The sequence below is a fragment of the Marmota flaviventris genome, chromosome 4 (assembly GCF_047511675.1).
Source record: "Marmota flaviventris isolate mMarFla1 chromosome 4, mMarFla1.hap1, whole genome shotgun sequence".
NCBI classification, from domain to species: Eukaryota; Metazoa; Chordata; class Mammalia; order Rodentia; family Sciuridae; genus Marmota; species Marmota flaviventris.
The window spans coordinates 13,227,699-13,252,092 of NC_092501.1; the positions used below are offsets into that span (position 1 = coordinate 13,227,699).

Genomic DNA, 24,394 nt, shown 5'->3' on the forward strand with positions numbered 1-24,394 from the left:
ACAGGTGCCACCACCAGCTCTCCTGCTGCCCAGATGTCCCCAGGACTCACTCTGACAGAAAGATTATTTTGCGAGTCATTTCTTAGGGAGGTGACCACCAGAAGTCCCTGTAGAGGAAAGAAGCCAAAAAAGGAGTCAACGAGGCCAGTGGACAATGTGTCAAGGAGCACCTGAGGCTCATGTCCCCTGAGAGAAGGGGACAGCATACAGCACCCAGAGTGACCCCAGGCAGGGGCAATGGAGCAGGGCACTGCATAGCCACCAGCTCTCTTTGGTCAATGAGTGCTACTCATGGAAGCATTTGGTCCTTGTCACTTGCAGCTGGCCTGTCATGTACCCACACTTTAGTGACAGAGATGGAGCACAAAGAGAGGCAAAGGGAGCTCTCCCAACAGGACGTAAGGACAGGGCACGTATAGCATCCATGCGCAGGGATGGAGCAGGGCACGTATAGCATCCATGCACAGGGCAGTGAATTCATGTGTCCCTCCCCCCACAGGAACTGGGCCAGTGTGTCCACCCACCAAGTGCAATCTACCCACGAGGGCACCAGGCTACACTTACGGCCCACTCAGGGGACACCATCACATGCAATTAGAGAAGTGGTCCACATAGAATCCAGCAATCACGACATGTCCCAGCCCCTGTGCACACAAGTGACCTTGCCACCAAGTGGCACCAGGGGCGGGACAGGACTGCTCCTACATGCACTCATGCAGTCATTGGAGAGAAGGGGTAGCTCAGGCTCCCTGTGCCCTCCCAGTGACGGTCAGGAGCAGCTCAGGAAGGTTTACATGGCTGAAAGTACAATTCTAATGACAAAGGTAGATTATCTTGGGTCACAGGAAACCAGTGAGAGCACTGGATACTGTCCTCGGCATATGGCGGTGTTTTCTAAAAATGTGCACAAGAGATTACCTGCACTTGGGGTGAGGAAATGAAGGGCTTGTAGTGGATTTTGAAGGGCCACAAGGCAAAAATTCAGCCTTCATGCAGGGCTTGTCTCCAAGCCCCAAGGTTCTCTATGACAGGCTTCAGTGTCACTGCTCAAACAACACTACCCCAAAACGAGGAGAGAAGCCAGCTCCCCACGTGTGTCTCTGAGGAGTGGACGGAGCCCTCACTTCCTAGGCAGGTGGCAGCACCTCCCTGTGGCCAGGCACAGCAAGAGGTCCCTGTACACGTGCAGGAGCCTGTTTTGCATCAGCTTGAAGGCGATGCACAGGATCTCCATCCCGATGATGATGTACAGGGAGAAGAACAGGAAGAAGGTTGGGTGGTCCAACTTGGTGTCCCCGAAGCCAATGGTGGTCAGTGTGATGAAGCAGAAGTAGAAGGCGCTCTCGAAGTTCAGGTTGGTCTCCCAGATGGGGAGGATGGCGGCAGCACAGGAGATGTAGGCCAGGACCACCAGGGCGATGACAGGGAGGGGGACATCCAGCCTCTCCACCTGGCACCCCACCTCGTCCAGGTTGCTGAGGATGGAGGCAGACAGCCTCCCCAGCGCCAGCTCTGGACAGGAGTTGCTCCTCTCCATGGTCCGTGGGGCCAGGGCCAGCAGGTTCTCTTTCTCTTGTGCGAAGAGAAGACTCTTCAACAGCTCTGCGTGGCTGCCTGGGTCTGAGGGGCACTTGCCTGACTTGGGGCCATGGGGATCTTCAGCGCTGATGACGATCCGAGGGACAGAGGCCACCCCTGGCTTGGCGATGGGCTTCCTCCTGCAGCGCAGTCCAGAGCACCACTCAGAGGGGGCGCAAGGGAAGAAAGGGAGTTTTCGGAACTGATTGTAGGACTTGGACAGGATGGTTGCCAGGATGTCCCCTATGTCCGTGAGAACCAGGAACATCAGGGGGATCCCAAAGAGGGCATAGAGCATGCACAGGTACTTGCCAGGCTTGGTGACAGGGTAGATGTGGCCATAACCTGAAAAAGACCATGGAGCCTGGGGTTCATTTCTGTTCTCAACACACCCCACAATCTTTCAAGACACCCCCTCCGTTTCCTCTCCTTGGCCTGATGTTTACAATGTGTCAATTTGTCCGTACCCACAGGAGAGCTCAGCGGTTGGGTGTGGGGTTAGCGTGCACAAGGCTGGGGTTCAAGTCCCAGCACCAAACAGGAAGGAATGAAGGAAATTAAGATATGCTGCTCAAAGCCTTCGCCACCTGCTGGGTATTGTGCCTGCCTTGGAGGAGGGACAGAGGGAGGGGCCATCTCCTCCTAAGGATGAGGAAGCACTCATCCAGATTCCTGCCTCCAAATGGCCTTGTCCAGGGGCAGCCCCTGTTTGGGGGAGATGACCCCCTTCATGTCCTGTGGCTGTCTCTGAGGGTCTCCATAGGGGTGGTCTGCTCCCCTGGAAGGGCAGGAAGAGCTCAGGAGAGGAACAGACGCTTTGCCACCCAACCCACCACCTCTCCTCCCTCCAGAGACTCTGGCTCTAAGAAGCCACCCTTGTCCCCTGTCTGGCCCACCCTCTGTGTCTGCACATGGCACTCACTAAACGCCATCAGTGTGCACAGTGGTGTGCGTGGTGCTGGGCCAAGAGCAGGATGGAGGACAAAACCAACACAGCTGCTGCCCACGGAGCCTCGCAGAGGAGCAGGAAGTGCCCCAGGGACAGGGAAGCTCTGAGCCCCCAGGGTGCAGAAGCCACAGCCTGGCTCAGGTCCCAGCCCTGACCCTTGGTACGCCATTACCTGACTGCTGGCGTTCCAGGTTTCATGTCTGTGAAATGTGGGGACAGTCCCTACACAGGGAGGGACCAGCTGGAAGGACGCCATGAGGCTGGGGCCGGCCCCGCAGTGGGCCACTGATGGTCCCGGGTCCTGGCCCTGGAAAGCCGAGGGCTGCATGCAGCGGGGTCTACAGAGCTTCACGGGGTCCTATCACCACCCTCCGAAGGGGAAACTGAGGCATGGGGAAGGAAGCCACATGGCCAAGGGCACACCTGTGAGGAAGGGTGGAGTGGGGACTGTAGCGCACAGGGTGCTCCAGGCCCGGCCTGCTCCCAGGGTCAGACCAGGTCCTCGTCACACATGAGCACTGGCCACCGGGGCTAAGGGAGGGACGGGCAGGGGTCACCACACGGGGCACCGTCCTTCTGCCTTCACCCCCACACTGCAGAGGACAGGAGCAGACAGACGTCCCACCCCCAGCCCATGGCCTGGGTCCTCGGGAGGGCCAGCGTGGATGGCCTCGACAGGCAGAGGGAACAGCTCTGCTGCTCGGTGCCTGTGCTCAGTGCCCGATGCCATAAAGCCTGATTAACACACCAACATGCAGCCCAATTATGCAAATCAATTTGAAGCAATTCCCAGGCTGGCTGGGCTCCAGCCTCCACAGGACTGCAGCTCCCCGGGGTGAACGGGCCTCTGGCTCTGCCTTCCAGGAGCAGGTGGCGTCCGGGACTCCTACCCTCCAGGACACGGTGAGGGCAGAAGGGGTGGCCCTCCAGGGGTCTCGTCCATTTTCATGGGTCCCAAGCCTCCACACTGCTCTGGCTGGTTCCAGAGTGGCACCCCTTGGTGGCAGGGTAGGTTCCATGAGTGCACGCATCATTCGGTGCACATTGGGTGCTTACTGCATGCAGTGGGCACATGCTGTTGGCCAAGTCGGCGTGGCAGGCAATCTTGCTGAGCAGCTGGATCACGGGAGGCAGATGGTAGTCAATAGCACACCTGCCAGGATTCATTGCAGATGGGGATCAATGGCAGGAAGTGCAAGTGCCAACTTCTCTAGGCACCAGTCTAGATTTAGGATCAGGGGAGGTTTCTTGGTGAGGGGAATCGAGTGGAGATTGGAAGGATGACCAAGGATTTCCATTTGCAGAAGGAGCAGCAGCATGTGCAGAGGCCCTGTGGTGGGTCTGTGGTGTGGTGAGGCAGTGGGTGCACTGCCGTCCATGCGGGAGTCGGGCGCTTGGATCCAGCCTCGCCCACAGGCCAAGCTGTGAGCTCAGGGCACAGGGCACAGGCTGTGTCTGCCCAGAGGGGACGCTGCTTTCTAATCCGACAAACTCGTCACCCAGGGTGAAGCTGGTTCCCTGTGTGACAGGCTGAGAGAAGGCCAGTGTGGCCAGTAGACTAGGACGCAGGACAGTGGACACACGCTGTGGGTCTGTGGAGGTTGGCGGGGCCTAAGGGCTCACAGGAGAGAAGTGGCGGTGTCTTGATCATTATGGAGGGTGGAGAAGACCCTCCAGATAATCCCAGGCTCATTCCTGGAGTCGGCTCCTCCCACCTGGCTTGGAAGGGGGGGTCTCTCCCAGGGCAGTGAGGATGATGAGGGAGGAGAGCAGCCTGGGCCTCCTGGGAACCTAAGTGCCCTGAGAGGCCTCTGTAGCAGGAAAAGGCAGAGGGGCTTCACACCCAGGGGCGAGGGGGAGGCCATGTGACCTCAGAGGCCCAGACTGCAGTGCTTCAGCCACACCTAAGGACAGCTGGGCCACCTGAGGATGGGCCAGGCAGGGAGGCGCCTCCCTGACCCTGGAGAGCCCCGCCCACCACTCCTTGAGTTCTCCAGTCAGAGCAGCTGGTTCCCAGCTGCTGGCCCCAGAACTCCAGAGAGGACAGGTCTCTGGTTTTCGTGGCCCCTGGGGGGGGGGCCCTACAGCAGCCACAGGAAGGAGCACAGTTCCAGCTGCACCCTGAGAAGAGCACCTGCTGCACCCCGAGGGCTGGCCAGTGCAGGGGGATGGTGGGAGGCTTCAGCACACAGCTGGCCAGGAGCGGGCGGGGCTGGGCCCTGTGGGATCAGGACAGGCAGGAGGGACTGCTAGACAGGGGTGTGTCAGAGACCTGAGCAGCAAGCCAGATGGTGAGGACTCTGGGTGTCAGAAAGGAGCTGGGGACTAGTGCATGCAGCAGGCGCCCCCTGAATGCTGGGTGGCAGGGTGGGGTACTGGCAATTCCCCACCCTGGGAGGATTCTGCACATGGCATCCAGAAACACAGAGACAGGCAGCGGGGCGTCGGGGTGAAGAACTCACGCTCTTGGGGCAGACACAAGGCATGATGCCTTCCTGGGGGTCTGGTGAGTTCTGTGACCTTGGCCAAGGGCTCCACAATACCTAGTACCCAGCACTTGGGGTGGGGGACACTCACTCATTATGTGTCAAGTGCTTGAGACAGCGCCTGGCCCAGAGAGAGATTAGAAAGCAAGAGACCTTGACTCTTGAGCTTCTCAGGACCCCATGACGGAGCCTCCACAGGAGGTGGGCAGAACGCACTGTGCGCCTGACAGCAGGAGGTTTTACAAGATGCCGGTCAGTGGGTCAGGATGTTTGTCCTCTGGACACCTCTACCACAGCCAGGAGGACAGCTGCTCATGCAGAGGAGGCTGGACACACGATGGACGCTTCAGACCCAAAGCCACCTGCAGCTCCCGGGAAGCAACGCGTCACCACCCTGCTCTTCCTTGACGGCCACCCAGTGGGGACGATGGAGAGGGTGGAAAATTCACTCTTTCTTTTAGACATTACACTCCTTGCAAATGGAGGCTAGCTCTAATGGCCACCCTCCCCTGCCCATGTCACTCAGGGCAGAAGCCAGTGTTCACATGGCTAAGAAGCCCTGTGTCCCCCACTTCATCGCCACTTTCCCCTCACGCCCTCTGCTCCAGCCACACTAATGGGTTTATAGCTCCTCACACCAGCCAGGCAGGCTCCCACCCCAGGACCTTTGCACTTGTGTTCACTTGGCCTAAAACCTTTGCACTCAGCATACCCACTGGCCTGTTCCCTCACCCTCAAACCTGTTCCCATGCCACCTTCTTGGGGTTCTTCTCTCACCTCCCCGGCAGGCTTTGTACCCTCCTTGTCTCTTGCCCTCTTTACTCTTCTCCATAACATCCTTAACTATCTGACCCACTCAGTGTCACCATCTGAGTATCCACTTTTGTCTGTTTTGTCCCTGGACACCCACACTGTGCCAAGGACAGTGCCTGGCACTTCAATAAACAGTTGTTGAATGAGCACATTCATTGAGCATCTGCTTTACACCAGGCAGGTGTGGGTGGTGTTGGGACACCAGGAAGAGCTGGCAGAGGTGGCCTGATCCTTTGGGGTCTCTGAAGCTCTCCTGGACAGGAGCCCACAAGCCTGAGCCATGTGATCTCGCTGGAGTCCAGGCCTGGGGTGCCAGCATAGATTCCTGTGCCCACGCCTGGCATGGGCCCACGGAGCCATCAGTCCTTAGGGATGTCAGTGCTGGTTAAATGGAACCACAAACAGAAGCCAGCTCACTTTCCAGACAGAGCACACCCCCAGCTCTCCTGCACCCCTGCAGAGGTCAGGAGAGGCTCCAGTAGCAACTGGTAATCCCCAGCTCCCAGACAGGGTCCCGGGGTTGCATTCACTTGACTTAAAGGAAAGGTCCTAACATTTCTTGAAAAGACCTAGAAAGTGCTCTTAGAGTCCAAGTCCCCCCCACAGCCAAACGAAGGCTGGCAATCTCCACTATGACCTGGATTTAGTGGACAAGCAACAGAGAAGTCTGGTCACACAGCCCACAGCCAACGAGGGTCTGCACCCTTGTCCTGAGGACCTTGCCTATGCTCCTGCCCAGCCAGAGGCTCTCCTGGCAAGCGGGGGTTTGCTGAGCTCTAAGCAAAGAGCCTTTGTGGCTGCCTCTGAGACAGAGAGGAACTGCAGAGATGTGCTGCCCCCCCAGAGCCTGTCCAAGGAGGTGAGGCTCAGAGCACAGGAACCCCCAAAGCAAGGTGTTAACTACCACAGTTACCGGATGCTGCCGTGCATAATGGAGAACCACGCCATTTCCCACAATGCACTCCGACGTCCCAACACAATCAGGGCTCTGCACTCTGAGTACTTCACTGCTCCAGCACTTTCCTCTCTGCGGCAAGGGGTCCATCCAGCTGGCCATGGCTGGGGACGAACCAGCCACACAATTGTCAGCTGCCCTTTCCCAGCATCAAGGCCAGGTACTTCTCAGGTGGCCCAGAGATCCAGGGCAGGAAGCAGTATTCTCAGAGGGACCTTTGAACACGTTATTGATTCCAGCGTGGAACACCTCCAACATCCTCCTGCAGCTGTGATTACTGTGCAGCCCGGGGTCCTAATTGACTCAGACGCTGGGTAGTGGCCTGGCTTTCCTGAGACCTAGAGCAAGCTAATGCATTCCACCAGACCAGAGATGCTCAGCTGGGCTCCCCTGGGACCGCCTGGAGCGCTCTGAGAAATACTGACGCCTGGGCTTCTTCTGGAAAGATTCTGGCCTGATGGGTCTGGGGCAGGGCCCAGCCATGGGAGTTTGGGAAAGGTAGCAGGGTGGTTGCAGCCTGCAGCAGGCTGAGATCCCGAAGTGCAGGCTGGTGCTTCCCCAATGGTGGGGGGCCCCAGAATCATGGAGAGCTCATCAGGAATGAGTGACTGGCCCCTGCCTGTAGCTTCTGGCTCAGCAGGTCTAGGATGGGCCTGAGGATAATCTGCATTGCTAAGAAGTTCCCAGGGCCACTAAGGCTGTGGTGCAGGGCCACACTCTGAGGACTCTAAACAATCTGTGCTTCTCAACAGGGGCCTCTGGAAACATCTGGAGGCATTTCAGGTAGCCACAGTGGGTGGGTCAGGGGGAGGTGGAGATGCAGCTCAGCCCCCTCAGTGGGCAGCTGCCCCTCCAACAGAGAATTGTCCAGAGCAGGTGGCCACAGGGCTGAGGCTGAAGAGCCAGCATTAGACCAATCCAAGTTCCTGACCGGGGGTGACAAACTGTACTGTGCCTCTAGCCCTCAGCTCACCTCGAGCATCTCCTCTGTTGATGCTCTCTATGCCTGTCTCTCCTTTATGGGTTCCGTGAGCTGTGGGTGCCCTGGAACGGCAGCAGGGGACCTGATCTCAGTCTGGCCTCTGACCTGGTGGCCTTGAGCACTCTCTGACCAGTGCTCCCTCAGCTGTGGAAGGGGACATTCCCAGCCCCTTGCTCCTGGGGCTGTGGTATGAGTTCATGTCCAGGCCCACAGAGACCCTGCCCCCAGGCTGGCACTGGCTGAGTGCTGCGCCTGCTGTCCTTGTGCTCTGTGCCCTCCCTGCCCATGCCCATATCGGCATCGGGGGAGTAAGGACAGCAGCCACAGGTCCCTTGCAGCTGGTGTGTCTGCCCATTGCTCCTGGAGCACATGGCAGTAGAGTCTGGTGGCACTCAACGGCCACTCCCCTGTTCCTCCTGCAGTGCCACGCTCCCCTCCTGCAGGCCAGGGAGAGATCAGTTTGCTCACCCCAAAGCCCTTCTTTTGTCTAAACTTTTTGGCTGTGGAAAGCAGGCCCAAAGGGAGGCCTCCGGGAAGAGATGCTTACCTGTTCCATGGAAGGAGATGGGCAGCACTTTCCCTGAGACCTGGCCATGTTTGAGAGGCATGGATCTTGTGACCCACTGAGCAGGATGGAGAAAACCCAGTGCTGGAGAAATCCCGTTGGCCAGGAGGGACCGAAACTAGTGAGCAACCACGCTCCTGGGGACAGTTCTGCCTGAGAGCGTCCCACCACCTCCACCTCCACTGGCCCTCCTGCCCAGCCCACCCTGCTGGACCTCCAAAAGGGAACCAGATTGGAGCAGGCCCTCACCACAGTGACCTCAGTGCTGGCCCAGGGACATGGAGTCCAGGCATAAGGCCAGCCCTTTCCCAGCCCTGGGGGCCTCACTCCCCAACAGGATCTCCGCCATGCTCTGCCCTGTCCTCTCTCCCAGGGCAGTGGTCTCTTCAAGGGACCACTGAGCCCCGAGCTTTGCCTGGGTTGCTTTCTCTGCAGCGGAAGTTCCTCACCCTTCTGTGCCTCACTAGTGATGCCTCAGACCTCAGGTCACATGTCACTTCCACAGGGAACCCTCCGCCCCTCCCAGAGCAGTCAGGACCCCTCCCATTCTGTTTCGCCTGACACAGTCCCAAGCTGCTGGGTGTTTATGGGGCTGTGGGTTCGTCCTTCCCTGGCCCTTCCTGGGCCACACCAGGGCAGAGAGCACCAGTCTGGTTCTGTGTGCTGGGGACACAGAAGGTCAGGGACAGAGGGAGCAGGGCAGGGTCGGGGTAAGGCCAGGTGGCCTGGGCTCAGATGCACAAGTGCTGTGTGATCTCACACCCGGCAGACCTGCAGCTGCCTCAGGGTCCCCGTGTGAAATGGGGAAAGGATGAGCGCATCTGCCTCGTTGTGAGCATCAGACGAACTCATCCTCCAAGATGCTGGCGCATTGCCAGTGCAAAGTGCCACCAGAGTCACCCCTGCCGTGTGCTGTTGCTCAGGGAGGGGGGAGCATCTGTGGAGAATCTCAGGACAGAAGGGAGGGAGAGAAGAAGAAAGAAAGGAGGAAGAGGGGGAGGGAGGAAGGCCGGATGAGGAAGGCAGGCATCTTCACATCCCGGTTCCATCCCTCCGTGATCCAGGAGCCCACGCTTCACAGGAGCACCACGAGGAGGGTTTGTGGCTTTGAGGGTCCCCAGAGCCCTTTGAATGAGTGGAGGGACAGCTCCTCCCCCATGCCCTGGCCCTGCTGGGCTCTGGGTGACTTATACAAAGGCATTCCTCCTCAGCTTGGGGACTGGAGACACATACAAAGCAGGTGCAGGGATATGGTGTGGCCCCTCCTCCCTCTCTCCAAATGCCTTCCCTCCGTAGGAGGCTCTAGGAATCGGGATTTGATTAACCATCATCATCATGACCTTAGCACACAGCCGGGCACATTGTAAGTGTTAGCCAGAGCCGCCAGGAATCTGGGCCCCCTGACAGCTATGTGTCTCCAGCCTGTCCCTCTGGCTTCCTGAGCAGGGTGGGCAGGCTCCGCAGCACCCCATGGACCTGCAAGGCCAGCAACCACCTTTGGGGGAAGATCACTGGATAAGGATATCTCAGTGGCTGATCACGGGGGCTAGGTCCACCTGCTGCAGCCGTCATGAGGCAGAGTTCAAAAAGAAACTTCCAGTCCAGCAGAGCCCGGAGCTTGGGGTGGAAGGCAGTGGAGGCCGGCACTTGCAACTGTTTCAATGTGTCACGGAGGCAATGAACTGCACCGCTCCCCTGCTGCGCTGAGGACGGAGGAAGCCCCGCCTCCAAGCCTGGAAGGTGCCAGTTGCCCTGTGCACCCCCCTCCACCCCATCTGCACCCAGCCTCCTTCGTGAGGTCCTGTCAGAGGTCTCTGCAGGCCCAGGGTGCCCTAGGTATTGTTTTCATCTAGAAAGTTTTTTGGTTTTTGTTTTACACTTACACCTGTGATCCATTCCCTGTAGACTCCTGGTGAGGTATGAAGTCTGGTCAAGGTTTTCTCCCTTCCTTTCCCAGCGCATGGAAACATCCAGTCTTGTTCTGAGTGGGCAGGAGGCATTCGCCCATTCCTCCCTCCCTTACAGACAAGTGAGGAAAGGGGGCCAATAACTAGACCCACACATGATAAAGGCCTCTGGAAACTGGCACCCTGGCTGCGCTGTTATCACTGCCTGTCTGGGAGACCAGGCACACTAGGCCAGGGTGTCACAGACAACCCTCAGGAAGGATGACAGTTCCTTGACAAAACACAAAAAAAATTGGGTTTGGTACTTGGAAGTGGAAACTGTGGTTTCAGGATGGCAAAGGCCAAACAAAGCCGAAGACAATACCCATGTCGCCCTTCCAAAGCCCCTGCCAGCAGCTCCAGGCTGCCCAGGAGGATCCGTAGAAACTTGGGGGTGGGGCGGCCAGCAGGAGCGCCCACCCGTCAGTAATTCCCACACAGCAAGACGGGCTCCGACTGCTTCCCGACTTCCTGGGGGAAGCCACACACCATGCACTTAGTGCTGGAGCCTGGCCATTCTCCTGCCACTCCCACCGTCCTCCCCCTGGCGGGGCCTGGATGCTCCAGCCTCCTCCCCAGGCTCCTCCTGCTCTGCCCTGTCCTGCATGCTCTAGGAGGATGGAGGCCGAGGGGCCGCCCCAGGCCAGGAGGTGCTGCCCAGAGGCCATGGGGAAGCTCTTCCCTGGCCTCTGCTTCCTCTGCTGCTTAGTGACCTATGCACTGGTAGGTGCTGCGCTCTTCTCTGCCATTGAGGGCAGCCCAGTCCTGAGGCCAGAAGATGAAGAGGTGTTCAAGGCCTTCCTGCACAAGTTGTGTGACATCCTGGAATGCAATGGGACAGGTAGGTGCCTCCCCTGGGAGGGGCAGCCTTTCCCCCTGGGTGAAGACAGCTTCCTGGGAGCAGGCTGGGTCTGGGAGCTATTGCCTGTGTCCTCCCAATTCCTGAGCGACTTTAGGCAAAAGATTTCTCTGTGAGCCTCCAGTTTCTCCCTTGGAAGTTGGGAGATTAATAGATTCTCCGGGTGCTGCAAAGAATGTGGGAAGAACACTGAGTCTCCTACGGATGCTCTGCAAGGGCTGCTCCCAGCTCCACCCAGCCTCCCAGGCTTTGGGGAAGAGGATGCCTGGAGATCTGGCGGTCTGGGCTGGAGGAGGGCAGAGGTGGAGCAGGGGTGCTCGGCTGCTCCTCAGAACTATGCCAGCCTGACCTGAGATTTTTTCCTGGGACTGGAATTCAAGGAATCATCCAAACTGGGCTTGGATCCCTAGGATGAGCCAGCAGCCTGCCTGACTCTCCCATTTCCAGTTTCAAAGGCCTTGCTTACTGTGGGGCTGGGGAGGGGAGGGGTCACGAGGAGAACCTGGGGCCCGTCTCTGGCACCTGTTGCCATCCCAGCTTTGCCTGTCTCCTGGAGAGACGGGAGACCTGCCACAGTTTGAGACCTGCCAATCACAGGGACCCTGTGAGAGGCACAGCAGCTCAGGGACAGGAAGCCTCTGGAAGACAGACACACTTTACAGGTGTTCTCTCCCCTTGTGCGAAATCTCTTGTTTCTACTCTTGTTCCCCAAAGGAAGCTTACAGAGGTGTATTCAACAGAGCAAGAGTAAACAAGAGAGAGTAAGTGAGTTCAAGACAAAGGAAGAGCAGGCTGTAGAGGCCAGGGCAGGAGCAGGGTGCGGGAGCTTCTGCCTCCCTCCCCGGGAGCCGGCCTCAGCCCTGGGCTCTCTGCCCCTCCCACGGCTGGCCTTGATTTGGGAGCAGGTGCTTTAGCTGGTCCAAGTGGGAAGCATCCCCTCTGTGGAGGGCCCTGCTCCCTTGCAGACAGACGCAGGCCTACCCTGTGTACTGGGAAATGCCATGGCCCCTGCTGGACACTTGGAGTCATCACAAGGACTAGACTCCAGCAAGTTCAAGGCTCTCCTAACCAGCCCACTCATCAGAATTATTCAGGGAGCCTATTCTTAGGCTCTTTCTCAAACTCACTCAAACAGGATCTCCAAGGGTGGCTGGAAACCTTATTTTTAAAAGGTTTTCCCAGTGATTCCCAGGCACAGCAAGGGCTAGGAACACAGAGCTGGCCCAGCTTCATTTTGTACTGATTTTCATTGGATATTAAAATACTCCATAAGTGAAGACCCTGGGCTAATCCCATTTCACACAGTGTCCCTCTAAATCCTCCCGAGAATCCCTTACACTGGGTATGATTGTCCCTCACCTTTTAAATTTTTATTTATTTATCCATTTCCGTTGTTGATGGGCCTTTATTTTTTATTTATACGTGGTGCTGAGAATGGAACCCCGTGCCTCACATCTTCCAGGCAAGCGCTCTACCACCGAGCCCCAGCCCCAGCCCATGAATGGTCCCCCTTTTATAGATCAGGAAACTGAGGCACTGGGAGGTTAAACAACTTGTTCAAGTTCACAAACTAGAAAAAAAGGAGCCAGGGATTCGGCCCCAGGCACCTGGACTCCAGAGTCTGAACCTGTCACTGCCGTGTTGTGCTGCCTGTCACGTGGGAGGCTGAGGCTGAGAGCCTCTTGTCCTTGGCCATGGCCACAGAAGTGGTAGAATCTGAGCTGAGCCTGGAACCCAGGTGTGGGGACTCCCGGGCGGGTGCCAGTCAGCTGGTGCTCAAGTCCTCCGTGGGCCATTCTTTTCGGACAGTACCTCTGGTGGCATCTTCTGGAGTCCCAAAGCCCACTGGTTGCCTAGGCCCACAGAATTACCCAGGAACCACTCCAAGAAGCCAGGGTTGCCACCCTGCCCTCTTGGCCCAGGGGCCAATGCAGGGGACCCTAGGCTTCCCATCCCATAAGGGAGGGCACCTGGTGCCAGAGAACCCAGTGTGATCACCAAAGCCCATCAGGCTCCATGGTGAGCGGGTGTAATTTGCATCAGGATTCGGCCGAGTGTCCAGAGAGCATTTTGGTCTCAGGTCTCACATGTCCAACAGACAGAGCAAGAAGGTTTGTCCCTCTTTGAAAGGTGAAAGGAAGGGAGGTTCCAGAAGTTAAGGAAGCTCCCTGAGGCTGCCAAACAGTCCCAGCAGGCGCAGGGCTGTCTCTTAGGGCTCCTCTCACGGGGCTGTGTGGCTCTCTGCTCTCCACAGGGTCCAGGACAGGACCTGAGGAGCAGAAACGGTCTAAAGGCGAGCAGGAGGGCCCGAGGGCCAAGCTTTGGTGTTAATGGGGACTACAGGACAGGGTTGCTGGTCCCTGTGCTTGGGCAGTGCTGTCTTGAAGGGCAGTGCCCCTGCCTCACTCTCCTCTCTTTCTCCAGTTGCGGAAGGCAAGACACAGCACCTGCGGAAACACCTGCAGACCATGAACCCCGAGTGGTTGCACCAGCCGGAAGACTGGACCTTCCTGAGCGCGCTCTTCTTCTGCTGCACGGTGTTTAGCACCGTGGGTGAGTGCGGAGGCAAGGGCGGGCCTGCGGAGATGGCTCAGCCACAAGCCATAGCCTGCCTGCAGAGAGACCTGGGGAGAACCAGGAAAGAGGGAGGCAAGGAGGGGGAACCCCTCCGGGCTCAGGAGGGCACTAGCCAAAGCCCAACAGTACAAGGAGCATCGGGAGCAGAAGCAGGTTAAGTCACAGAGGGAAGAGCCAGAGGGAGGCTGACCACAGGGCTCAGGACGCTGGGTTGACCCTCAGGCAGTTGAGTGACCAAAGGGCTTCAAGCAAGGGAAGGGTGTGCTGATCAGCATCCCCGAGAGACCACATTTCTGCAGCAGTCAAGGGGAGAGACGATGACACCTGACCTAGGACAGTGGCTGTGAGGCTACTCGAGGGCAGGAGGAAGACTTCAGGGGACAATCCAGAGCTGGGAGGGTGAGGAGGACTCCTGGGAGACACCAGAGTTTCTGTCAGGTGGGATGGGCAGGCTTGGGGAGGGTGGTGAGGATGGGGGCCCGGTACAGAGGTGTTGAGCAAGGGGACAGTGGAGGGTGAGTCCCCAGTGGCCTCCAAATGGAGAGGCCCAGCCCTGCTGGAAATGTGGTCCTGGGGACCTGGGGAGGGCAGGGGGAGACAGGGCCAGAGAGGTGGGTTTCAGAGTCTCCGACACCTAGATGGCAGCTGCTTCCTTGGGAATGGAGCAGAGCACTAGAGATGGGTGGCAGCCTGGGGGCAGGGTCTCTGTGGGCCTGGAATGAACTCATACCAGAGTCCCAGAAGCGAGGGGCTGGGAATGTCCCCTTCCACAGCTGAAGGAGCACTGGTCAGAGACTGCTCAAGGCCACCAGGTCAGAGGAAGGACTGAGATCAGGTCCCCTGCTGCCGTTCCAGGGCACCCACAGCTCACGGAACCCATAAAGGAGAGACAGGCATAGAGAGCATCAACAGAGGAGATGCTCGAGGTGAGCTGAGGGCTAGAGGCACAGTACAGTTCGTCACCCCCGGTCAGGAACTTGGATTGGTCTAATGCTGGCTCTTCAGCCTCAGCCCTGTGGCCACCTGCTCTGGACAATTCTCTGTTGGAGGGGCAGCTGCCCACTGAGGGGGCTGAGCTGCATCTCCACCTCCCCCTGACCCACCCACTGTGGCTACCTGAAATGTCTCCAGATGTTTCCAGAGGCCCCTGTTGAGAAGCACAGATTGTTTAGAGTCCTCAGAGTGTGGCCCTGCACCACAGCCTTAGTGGCCCTGGGAACTTCTTAGCAATGCAGATTATCCTCAGGCCCATCCTAGACCTGCTGAGCCAGAAGCTACAGGCAGGGGCCAGTCACTCATTCCTGATGAGCTCTCCATGATTCTGGGCCCCCCACCATTGGGGAAGCACCAGCCTGCACTTCGGGATCTCAGCCTGCTGCAGGCTGCAACCACCCTGCTACCTTTCCCAAACTCCCATGGCTGGGCCCTGCCCCAGACCCATCAGGCCAGAATCTTTCCAGAAGAAGCCCAGGCGTCAGTATTTCTCAGAGCGCTCCAGGCGGTCCCAGGGGAGCCCAGCTGAGCATCTCTGGTCTGGTGGAATGCATTAGCTTGCTCTAGGTCTCAGGAAAGCCAGGCCACTACCCAGCGTCTGAGTCAATTAGGACCCCGGGCTGCACAGTAATCACAGCTGCAGGAGGATGTTGGAGGTGTTCCACGCTGGAATCAATAACGTGTTCAAAGGTCCCCCTGAGAATACTGCTTCCTGCCCTGGATCTCTGGGCCACCTGAGAAGTACCTGGCCTTGATGCTGGGAAAGGGCAGCTGACAATTGTGTGGCTGGTTCGTCCCCAGCCATGGCCAGCTGGATGGACCCCTTGCCGCAGAGAGGAAAGTGCTGGAGCAGTGAAGTACTCAGAGTGCAGAGCCCTGATTGTGTTGGGACTTCGGAGTGCATTGTGGGAAATGGCGTGGTTCTCCATTATGCACGGCAGCATCCGGTAACTGTGGTAGTTAACACCTTGCTTTGGGGGTTCCTGTGCTCTGAGCCTCGCCTCCTTGGACAGGCTCTGGGGAGCAGGACATCTCTGCAGTTCCTCTCTGTCTCAGAGGCAGCCACAAAGGCTCTTTGCTTAGAGCTCAGCAAACCCCCCCTTGCCAGGAGAGCCTCTGGCTGGGCAGGAGCATAGGCAAGGTCCTCAGGACAAGGGTGCAGACCCTCGTTGGCTGTGGGCTGTGTGACCAGACTTCTCTGTTGCTTGTCCACTAAATCCAGGTCATAGTGGAGATTGCCAGCCTTCGTTTGGCTGTGGGGGGGACTTGGACTCTAAGAGCACTTTCTAGGTCTTTTCAAGAAATGTTAGGACCTTTCCTTTAAGTCAAGTGAATGCAACCCCGGGACCCTGTCTGGGAGCTGGGGATTACCAGTTGCTACTGGAGCCTCTCCTGACCTCTGCAGGGGTGCAGGAGAGCTGGGGGTGTGCTCTGTCTGGAAAGTGAGCTGGCTTCTGTTTGTGGTTCCATTTAACCAGCACTGACATCCCTAAGGACTGATGGCTCCGTGGGCCCATGCCAGGCGTGGGCACAGGAATCTATGCTGGCACCCCAGGCCTGGACTCCAGCGAGATCGCATGGCTCAGGCTTGTGGGCTCCTGTCCAGGAGAGCTTCAGAGACCCCAAAGGATCAGGCCACCTCTGCCAGCTCTTCCTGGTGTCCCAACCCCACCCACACCTGCCTGGTGTAAAGCAGATGCTCAATGAATGTGCTCATTCAACAACTGTTTATTGAAGTGCCAGGCACTGTCCTTGGCACAGTGTGGGTGTCCAGGGACAAAACAGACAAAAGTGGATACTCAGATGGTGACACTAAGTGGGTCAGATAGTTAAGGATGTTATGGAGAAGAGTAAAGAGGGCAAGAGACAAGGAGGGGACAAAGCCTGTCGGGGAGGTGAGAGAAGAACCCCAAGAAGGTGGCATGGGAACAGGTTTGAGGGTGAGGGAACAAGGCCAGTGGGTATGCTGAGTGCAAAGGTTTTAGGCCAAGTGAACACAAGTGCAAAGGTCCTGGGGTGGGAGCCTGCCTGGCTGGTGTGAGGAGCTATAAACCCATTAGTGTGGCTGGAGCAGAGGGCGTGAGGGGAGAGTGGAGATGAAGTGGGGGACACAGGGCTTCTTGGCCGTGTGAACACTGGCTTCTGCCTTGAGTGACATGGGCAGGGGAGGGTGGCCATTAGACCCAGCCTCCATTTGCAAGGAGTGTAATGTCTAAAAGAAAGAGTGAATTTTCCACCCTCTCCATCGTCCCCACTGGGTACCCGTCAAGATGCACTTCAAGGAAGAGCAGGGTGGTGACGCGTTGCTTCCCGGGAGCTGCAGGTGGCTTTGGGTCTGAAGCGTCCATCGTGTGTCCAGCCTCCTCTGCATGAGCAGCTGTCCTCCTGGCTGTGGTAGAGGTGTCCAGAGGACAAACATCCTGACCCACTGACCAGCATCTTGTAAAACCTCCTGCTGTCAGGCGCACAGTGCGTTCTGCCCACCTCCTGTGGAGGCTCCTTCATGGGGTCCTGAGAAGCTCAAGAGTCAAGGTCTCTTGCTTTCTAATCTCTCTCTGGGCCAGGCGCTGTCTCAAGCACTTGACACATAATGAGTGAGTGTCCCCCACCCCAAGTGCTGGGTACTAGGTATTGTGGAGCCCTTGGCCAAGGTCACAGAACTCACCAGACCCCCAGGAAGGCATCAGGCCTTGTGTCTGCCCCAAGAGCGTGAGTTCTTCACCCTGACGCCCCGCTGCCTGTCTCTGTGTTTCTGGATGCCATGTGCAGAATCCTCCCAGGGTGGGGAATTGCCAGTACCCCACCCTGCCACCCAGCATTCAGGGGGCGCCTGCTGCATGCACTAGTCCCCAGCTCCTTTCTGACACCCAGAGTCCTCACCGTCTGGCTTGCTGCTGAGGTCTCTGACACACCCCTGTCTAGCAGTCCCTCCTGCCTGTCCTGATCCCACAGGGCCCAGCCCCGCCCGCTCCTGGCCAGCTGTGTGCTGAAGCCTCCCACCATCCCCCTGCACTGGCCAGCCCTCGGGGTGCAGCAGGTGCTCTTCTCAGGGTGCAGCTGGAACTGTGCTCCTTCCTGTGGCTGCTGTAGGGCCCCCACCCAGGGGCCACTAAAACCAGAGACCTGTCCTCTCTGGAGTTCTGGGGCCAGCAGCTCAGAACCAGCTGCTCTGAGTGGAGAACTCAAGGAGTGGTGGGCGGGGCTCTCCAGGGTCAGGGAGGCGCCTCCCTGCCTGGCCCATCCTCAGGTGGCCCAGCTGTCCTTAGGTGTGGCTGAAGCACTGCAGTCTGGGCCTCTGAGGTCACATGGCCTCCCCCTCCCCCCTGGGTGTGAAGCCCCTCTGCCTTTTCCTGCTACAGAGGCTTCTCAGGGCACTTAGGTTCCCAGGAGGCCCAGGCTGCTCTCCTCCCTCATCATCCTCACTGCCCTGGGAGAGACGCCCCCTTCCAAGCCAGGTGGGAGGAGCCGACTCCAGGAATGAGCCTGGGATTATCTGGAGGGTCTTCTCCACCCTCAATAATGATCAAGACACAGCCACTTCTCTCCTGTGAGCCCTTAGGCCCCGCCAACCTATACAGACCCACAGCGTGTGTCCACTGTCCTGCGTCCTAGTCTACTGGCCACACTGGCCTTCTCTCAGCCTGTCACACAGGGTACCAGCTTCACCCTGGGTGACGAGTTTGTCGGAAATTAGAAAGCAGTGTCCCTCTGGGCAGACACAGCCTGTGCCCTGTGCCCTGAGCTCACTGCTTGGCCTGTGGGCGAGGCTGGATCCAAGCGCCCAACTCCCGCATGGAAGGCAGTGCACCCACTGCCTCACCACACCACAGACCCACCACAGGGCCTCTGCACATGCTGCTGCCCCTTCTGCAAATGGAAATCCTTGGTCATCCTTCCAATCTCCACTCGAGTCCCCTCACCAAGAAACCTCCCCTGATCCTAAATCTGGTGCCTAGAGAAGTTGGCACTTGCACTTCCTGCCATTGATCCCCATCTGCAATGAATCCTGGCAGGTGTGCTATTGACTACCATCTGCCTCCCGTGATCCAGCTGCTCAGCAAGATTGCCTGCCACGCCGACTTGGCCAACAGCATGTGCCCGCTGCATGCAGTAAGCACCCAATGTGCACCGAATGATGGGTGCACTCATGGAACCGACCCTGCCACCAAGGGGTGCCACTCTGGAACCAGCCAGAGCAGTGTGGAGGCTTGGGACCCATGAAAATGGACGAGACCCCTGGAGGGCCACCCCTTCTGCCCTCACCGTGTCCTGGAGGGTAGGAGTCCCGGACGCCACCTGCTCCTGGAAGGCAGAGCCAGAGGCCCGTTCACCCCGGGGAGCTGCAGTCCTGTGGAGGCTGGAGCCCAGCCAGCCTGGGAATTGCTTCAAATTAATTTGCATAATTGGGCTGCATGTTGGTGTGTTAATCAGGCTTTATGGCATCGGGCACTGAGCACAGGCACCGAGCAGCAGAGCTGTTCCCTCTGCCTGTCGAGGCCATCCACGCTGGCCCTCCCGAGGACCCAGGCCATGGGCTGGGGGTGGGACGTTGTCTGCTCCTGTCCTCTGCAGTGTGGGGGTGAAGGCAGAAGGACGGTGCCCCGTGTGGTGACCCCTGCCCGTCCCTCCCTTAGCCCCGGTGGCCAGTGCTCATGTGTGACGAGGACCTGGTCTGACCCTGGGAGCAGGCCGGGCCTGGAGCACCCTGTGCGCTACAGTCCCCACTCCACCCTTCCTCACAGGTGTGCCCTTGGCCATGTGGCTTCCTTCCCCATGCCTCAGTTTCCCCTTCGGAGGGTGGTGATAGGACCCCGTGAAGCTCTGTAGACCCCGCTGCATGCAGCCCTCGGCTTTCCAGGGCCAGGACCCGGGACCATCAGTGGCCCACTGCGGGGCCGGCCCCAGCCTCATGGCGTCCTTCCAGCTGGTCCCTCCCTGTGTAGGGACTGTCCCCACATTTCACAGACATGAAACCTGGAACGCCAGCAGTCAGGTAATGGCGTAGCAAGGGTCGGGGCTGGGACCTGAGCCAGGCTGTGGCTTCTGCACCCTGGGGGCTCAGAGCTTCCCTGTCCCTGGGGCACTTCCTGCTCCTCTGCAAGCCACACGCGGCTCCGTGGGCAGCAGCTGTGTTGGTTTTGTCCTCCATCCTGCTCTTGGCCCAGTACCGCGCACACCGCCATGCACACTGATGGCATTTAGTGAGTGCCATGTGCAGACACAGAGGGTGGGCCAGACAGTCAGGGGACAAGGATGGCTTCTAAGAGCCAGAGTCTCTGGAGGGAGGAGAGGTGGTGGGTTGGGTGGCAAAGCGTCTGTTCCTCTCCTGAGCTCTTCCTGCCCTTCCAGGGGAGCAGACCACCCCTATGGAGACCCTCAGAGACAGCCACAGGACATGAAGGGGGTCATCTCCCCCAAACAGGGGCTGTCCCTGGACAAGGCCATTTGGAGGCAGGAATCTGGATGAGTGCTTCCTCATCCTTAGGAGGAGATGGCCCCTCCCTCTGTCCCTCCTCCAAGGCAGGCACAATACCCAGCAGGTGGCGAAGGCTTTGAGCAGCATATCTTAATTTCCTTCATTCCTTCCTGTTTGGTGCTGGGACTTGAACCCGGGCCTTGTGCACGCTAACCCCACACCCAACCGCTGAGCTCTCCTGTGGGTACAGACAAATTGACACATTGTAAACATCAGGCCAAGGAGAGGAAACAGAGGGGGTGTCTTGAAAGATTGTGGGGTGTGTTGAGAACAGAAATGAACCCCAGGCTCCATCGTCTTTTTCAGGTTATGGCCACATCTACCCTGTCACCAAGCCTGGCAAGTACCTGTGCATGCTCTATGCCCTCTTTGGGATCCCCCTGATGTTCCTGGTTCTCACGGACATAGGGGACATCCTGGCAACCATCCTGTCCAAGTCCTACAATCAGTTCCGAAAACTCCCTTTCTTCCCTCGCGCCCCCTCTGAGTGGTGCTCTGGACTGCGCTGCAGGAGGAAGCCCATCGCCAAGCCAGGGGTGGCCTCTGTCCCTCGGATCGTCATCAGTGCTGAAGATCCCCGTGGCCCCAAGTCAGGCAAGTGCCCCTCAGACCCAGGCAGCCACGCAGAGCTGTTGAAGAGTCTTCTCTTCGCACAAGAGAAAGAGAACCTGCTGGCCCTGGCCCCACGGACCATGGAGAGGAGCAACTCATGTCCAGAGCTGGCACTGGGGAGGCTGTCTGCCTCCATCCTCAGCAACCTGGATGAGGTGGGGTGCCAGGTGGAGAGACTGGATGTCCCCCTCCCTGTCATCGCCCTGGTGGTCCTGGCCTACATCTCCTGTGCTGCCGCCATCCTCCCCATCTGGGAGACCAACCTGAACTTTGAGAGCGCCTTCTACTTCTGCTTCATCACACTGACCACCATCGGCTTCGGGGACACCAAGTTGGACCACCCGACCTTCTTCCTGTTCTTCTCGCTGTACATCATCATCGGGATGGAGATCCTGTGCATCGCCTTCAAGCTGATGCAAAACAGGCTCCTGCTCGTGTACAGGGACCTCCTGCTGTGCCTGGCCACAGGGAGGTGCTGCCACCTGCCTAGGAAGTGAGGGCTCCGTCCACTCCTCAGACACATGTGGGGAGCTGGCTTCTCTCCTCATTTTGGGGTAGTGTTGTTTGAGCAGTGACACTGAAGCCTGTCATAGGGAACCTTGGGGCTTGGGGACAAGCCCTGCATGAAGGCTGAATTTTTGCCTTGTGGCCCTTCAAAATCCACTACAAGCCCTTCATTTCCTCACCCCAAGTGCAGGTAATCTCTTGTGCACATTTTTAGAAAACACCGCCATATGCGGAGGACAGTATCGAGTGCTCTCACTGATTTCCTGTGACCCAAGATAATCTACCTTTGTCATTAGAATTGTACTTTCAGCCATGTAAACCTTCCTGAGCTGTCCTGACCATCAATGGAAAGGCACAGAGAGCCTGAGCAACCCCTTCTCTCCAATGACTGCATGAGTGCATGTAGGAGCAGTCCTGTCCCGCCCCTGGTGCCACTTGGTGGCAAGGTCACTTGTGTGCACGGGGGCTGGGACATGTCCTGATTGCTGGATTCTATGTGGACCACTTCTCTAATTGCATGTGATGGTGTCCCCCGAGTGGGCCGTATGTGTAGCCTGGTGCCCTCGTGGGTGGACTGCACTTGGTGGGTGGACACACTGGCCCAGTTCCTGTGGGGGGAGGGACACATGAATTCACTGCCCTGTTCATGGATGCTATACGTGCCCTGCTCCATCCCTGTGCATGGATGCTATACCTCCCTTTGCCTCCCTTTGTGCTCCACCTCTGGTCACTAAAGTGTGGGTACATGACAGGCCAGCTGCAAATGACAAGGACCAAATGCTTCCATGAGCAGCACTCAATGACCAAAGGGAGCTGGTGGCTATGCAGTGCCCTGCTCCATTGCCCCTGCCTGGGGTCACTCTGGGTGCTGTATGCTGTCCCCTTCTCTCAGGGGACATGAGCCTCAGGTGCTCCTTGACACACTATCCACTGGCCTCGTTCATCTCCTGGTTTAGCTTCTTCCTCTACAGGGTCTTCCGGTAGTCACCTCCCTAAGAAATGACTCACAAAATAATCTTTCTGTCAGAGTGAGTCCTGGGGACATCTGGGCAGCAGGAGAGCTGGTGCTGGCACCTGTGGGCTCCTGTCCTGGATGTTTCCCTCCTTGGTTACTAGGAACATCTCCTGACTGCATCCTCAACTGAGAGTCTGCAAACTCCACTGGGTCCTGTGAGCACAGTCAGTGAGTCCCTGGGAATGGTGGAGGAAGCTGCTGGGCAGGACCCAGGGGAGACCCTAGGAGGATCCTTAGAAAGCAAAGGAAGGCCCTGTCTTCCTGGTCTCTGCTCAGTCTCAGGTTCTGCCCAGCATCGAGCACCAGCTCTCAGAGGGGTCTTCCATTCTGACCTTCCCCTTCTTCCCCACAACTATCAGATTTTCTGTCCCTGAGGGCCTAGCTCAGGCTATGGAACTGAACAAAAATCCATCAAAAGCTCAGAGCACTACCTGTTGAATTTGGGGGGGGGGCAGTATCATGTGGTGGGCTTTTGGAAATTTCTCCACATCCCTCCAAGCACAACTGAGATGAGGCAAAGCCCCTGGAACCCTGAGGCCATCAAGACTGGCCACTCAAGTGGGAGCACTTGGTAGGGCCCAGGGGCTATTGGACCCGTGGGCTGCTGCCCATTGTCCAGGCTCAGAGCATCCAAAGATGTGCCAGGGACATCCTCAAAATCCTGGAAGTCACTTCCTGACAGGCTGGGGGAGCCCTCAGCCAGTCCCTTCCTGAGGCATGGCAAGTCCTGTTCCTATGCAAACATGGACCTGGAGCCTGCACGCTATGCAAATCAAAGTCCTGCCCATTTGCTTGTTTCATTTGCTAGTCAGACTTCTTCCATGGCTCTGAGGACATGGCCCAGGCTGACATCCTGCCCATTCCTGGCCCTGCCTCCTATGCCTGACTCTTGGGCTATTCCTGTGCAGGAAGGTGAATTCCTTTCTCCATGGAGCCCTGGACTCACACTGACACCTGGGGATCAAGTGCTTCAGGTGCCTGGCCCCTTCCTCATCTTAGCCCAGCAGCTGTAAGCAGCTGCAGTGACTGCCGGGTGCATTGCCACAGTTTACTTCTCCTGGTTCTGGAGCCTGGATGTGTGAGGACAGAGCTAGCAGGGCCGGGTCCTGTGAGGTCCTCTTCCTGGTGTGTGCACACACAGGGGGATCTCAGGTCACTTTACTTCCTCTTGCTTGGTTAACATTTGCAAAACAGATGCAATTAAAAATGAGCACCCAGAATCGACAAAGTCTCAACCATATGAAAACAAATAACCATAGTCCATCAGGATACAGACACAGCATCTGAACACATGTGTCACCAAAGCTCACCTCCTGTTCTCCTGAGTGCACTAGTCCCATCCTGAAGGCTCCACCCTGCTGACCTCTGTCCACCCATTGCCTCCCAGAGGCCCCACCTCCCTGGCACTTAGAGTTTCCACCTAGGACTCCTGGGGGACACAAGCTCTCAGTCCATAGCAACTCCCAAGACTCAGATGCCAGTGGTCTGGGGTGTGTCTGGGCTTGGGGTTTTCAAAGGTCCCCAGGTGGTCCAGCACTGAGCAGCAGGGCAGCAGCTGCTTTCTCAGCCTGAAATGCCCGTCTCCCCTCTGGGGTGGAGGAAGACTTGCCTCGAGGCTCCCTCCACCTGGGATCCCTCCAGCTAGTGGCCTGGGCTCCTGGAGTGGTCACTCTTGTGCCCCATCCTCCCACTGCATCCCTGTTACAGGGCTGGAATGGGGTGCTTGCCTTCTGTGTCCTCTCCAAACTCTGAGCTGCCCAAATAAAACCACCACGTTTCTCTCTTCATTGTTCTCTCTCCTTTTAATCCTCCCTCCCCCACCTTGCTGGGTCAGCTGCAGATGGGACTCTGCCTGATCCTTAGGGCACACAAATGCCAAGACAGCAGCCTCCATTTTCTGCACACCTGCCCTGTGCCTTTTCCGCTCTCAACCCTTTGTGCAGCATCTCAGCCCATGTTCTTGGCAGCACTGGGTTAGGTCCAATGGTCTCCATTCTACAGATGAGGAAAGTGAGGCCAAGCAGCCAGCATTCACACCCAGGCCCAGTCTGACTCTAATTCAGTGGTCAGTGGACAGCAGC

At 57.8% G+C, this 24,394-nt stretch overlaps 2 protein-coding genes across 2 annotated transcripts; one reads left to right on the forward strand and one right to left on the reverse strand.

The window, feature by feature from the left end:
• Positions 1 to 1,120: 1,120 nt before the first annotated feature.
• Positions 1,121 to 10,603, reverse strand: LOC114081282 (potassium channel subfamily K member 18-like). Its single transcript, XM_071611699.1, has 2 exons — positions 10,600 to 10,603; positions 1,121 to 1,923 (listed from the first exon to the last, which is right to left on the reverse strand). The coding sequence occupies exons 1-2, from the start codon at positions 10,601 to 10,603 to the stop codon at positions 1,121 to 1,123; spliced, it is 807 nt and encodes a 268-aa protein (XP_071467800.1).
• Positions 10,604 to 10,892: 289 nt separating this feature from the next.
• Positions 10,893 to 21,288, forward strand: LOC114082399 (potassium channel subfamily K member 18). The gene is made up of 3 exons (XM_071611700.1): positions 10,893 to 11,115; positions 13,558 to 13,686; positions 20,486 to 21,288. Exons 1-3 carry the CDS (start codon positions 10,893 to 10,895, stop codon positions 21,286 to 21,288), a joined length of 1,155 nt encoding a protein of 384 aa, XP_071467801.1.
• The last annotated feature ends 3,106 nt before the right edge of the window (positions 21,289 to 24,394 follow it).

Coding starts and splice junctions, on each gene's coding strand:
- LOC114082399 (XM_071611700.1), top strand. CDS start 10,893: ATGGAGGCCGAGGGGCCGCCCCAGGCCAGGAGGTGCTGCCCAGAGGCC. Junction 11,116..13,557: donor CCTGGAATGCAATGGGACAG/GTAGGTGCCTCC, acceptor CTCTTTCTCCAG/TTGCGGAAGGCAAGACACAG. Junction 13,687..20,485: donor CACGGTGTTTAGCACCGTGG/GTGAGTGCGGAG, acceptor CGTCTTTTTCAG/GTTATGGCCACATCTACCCT.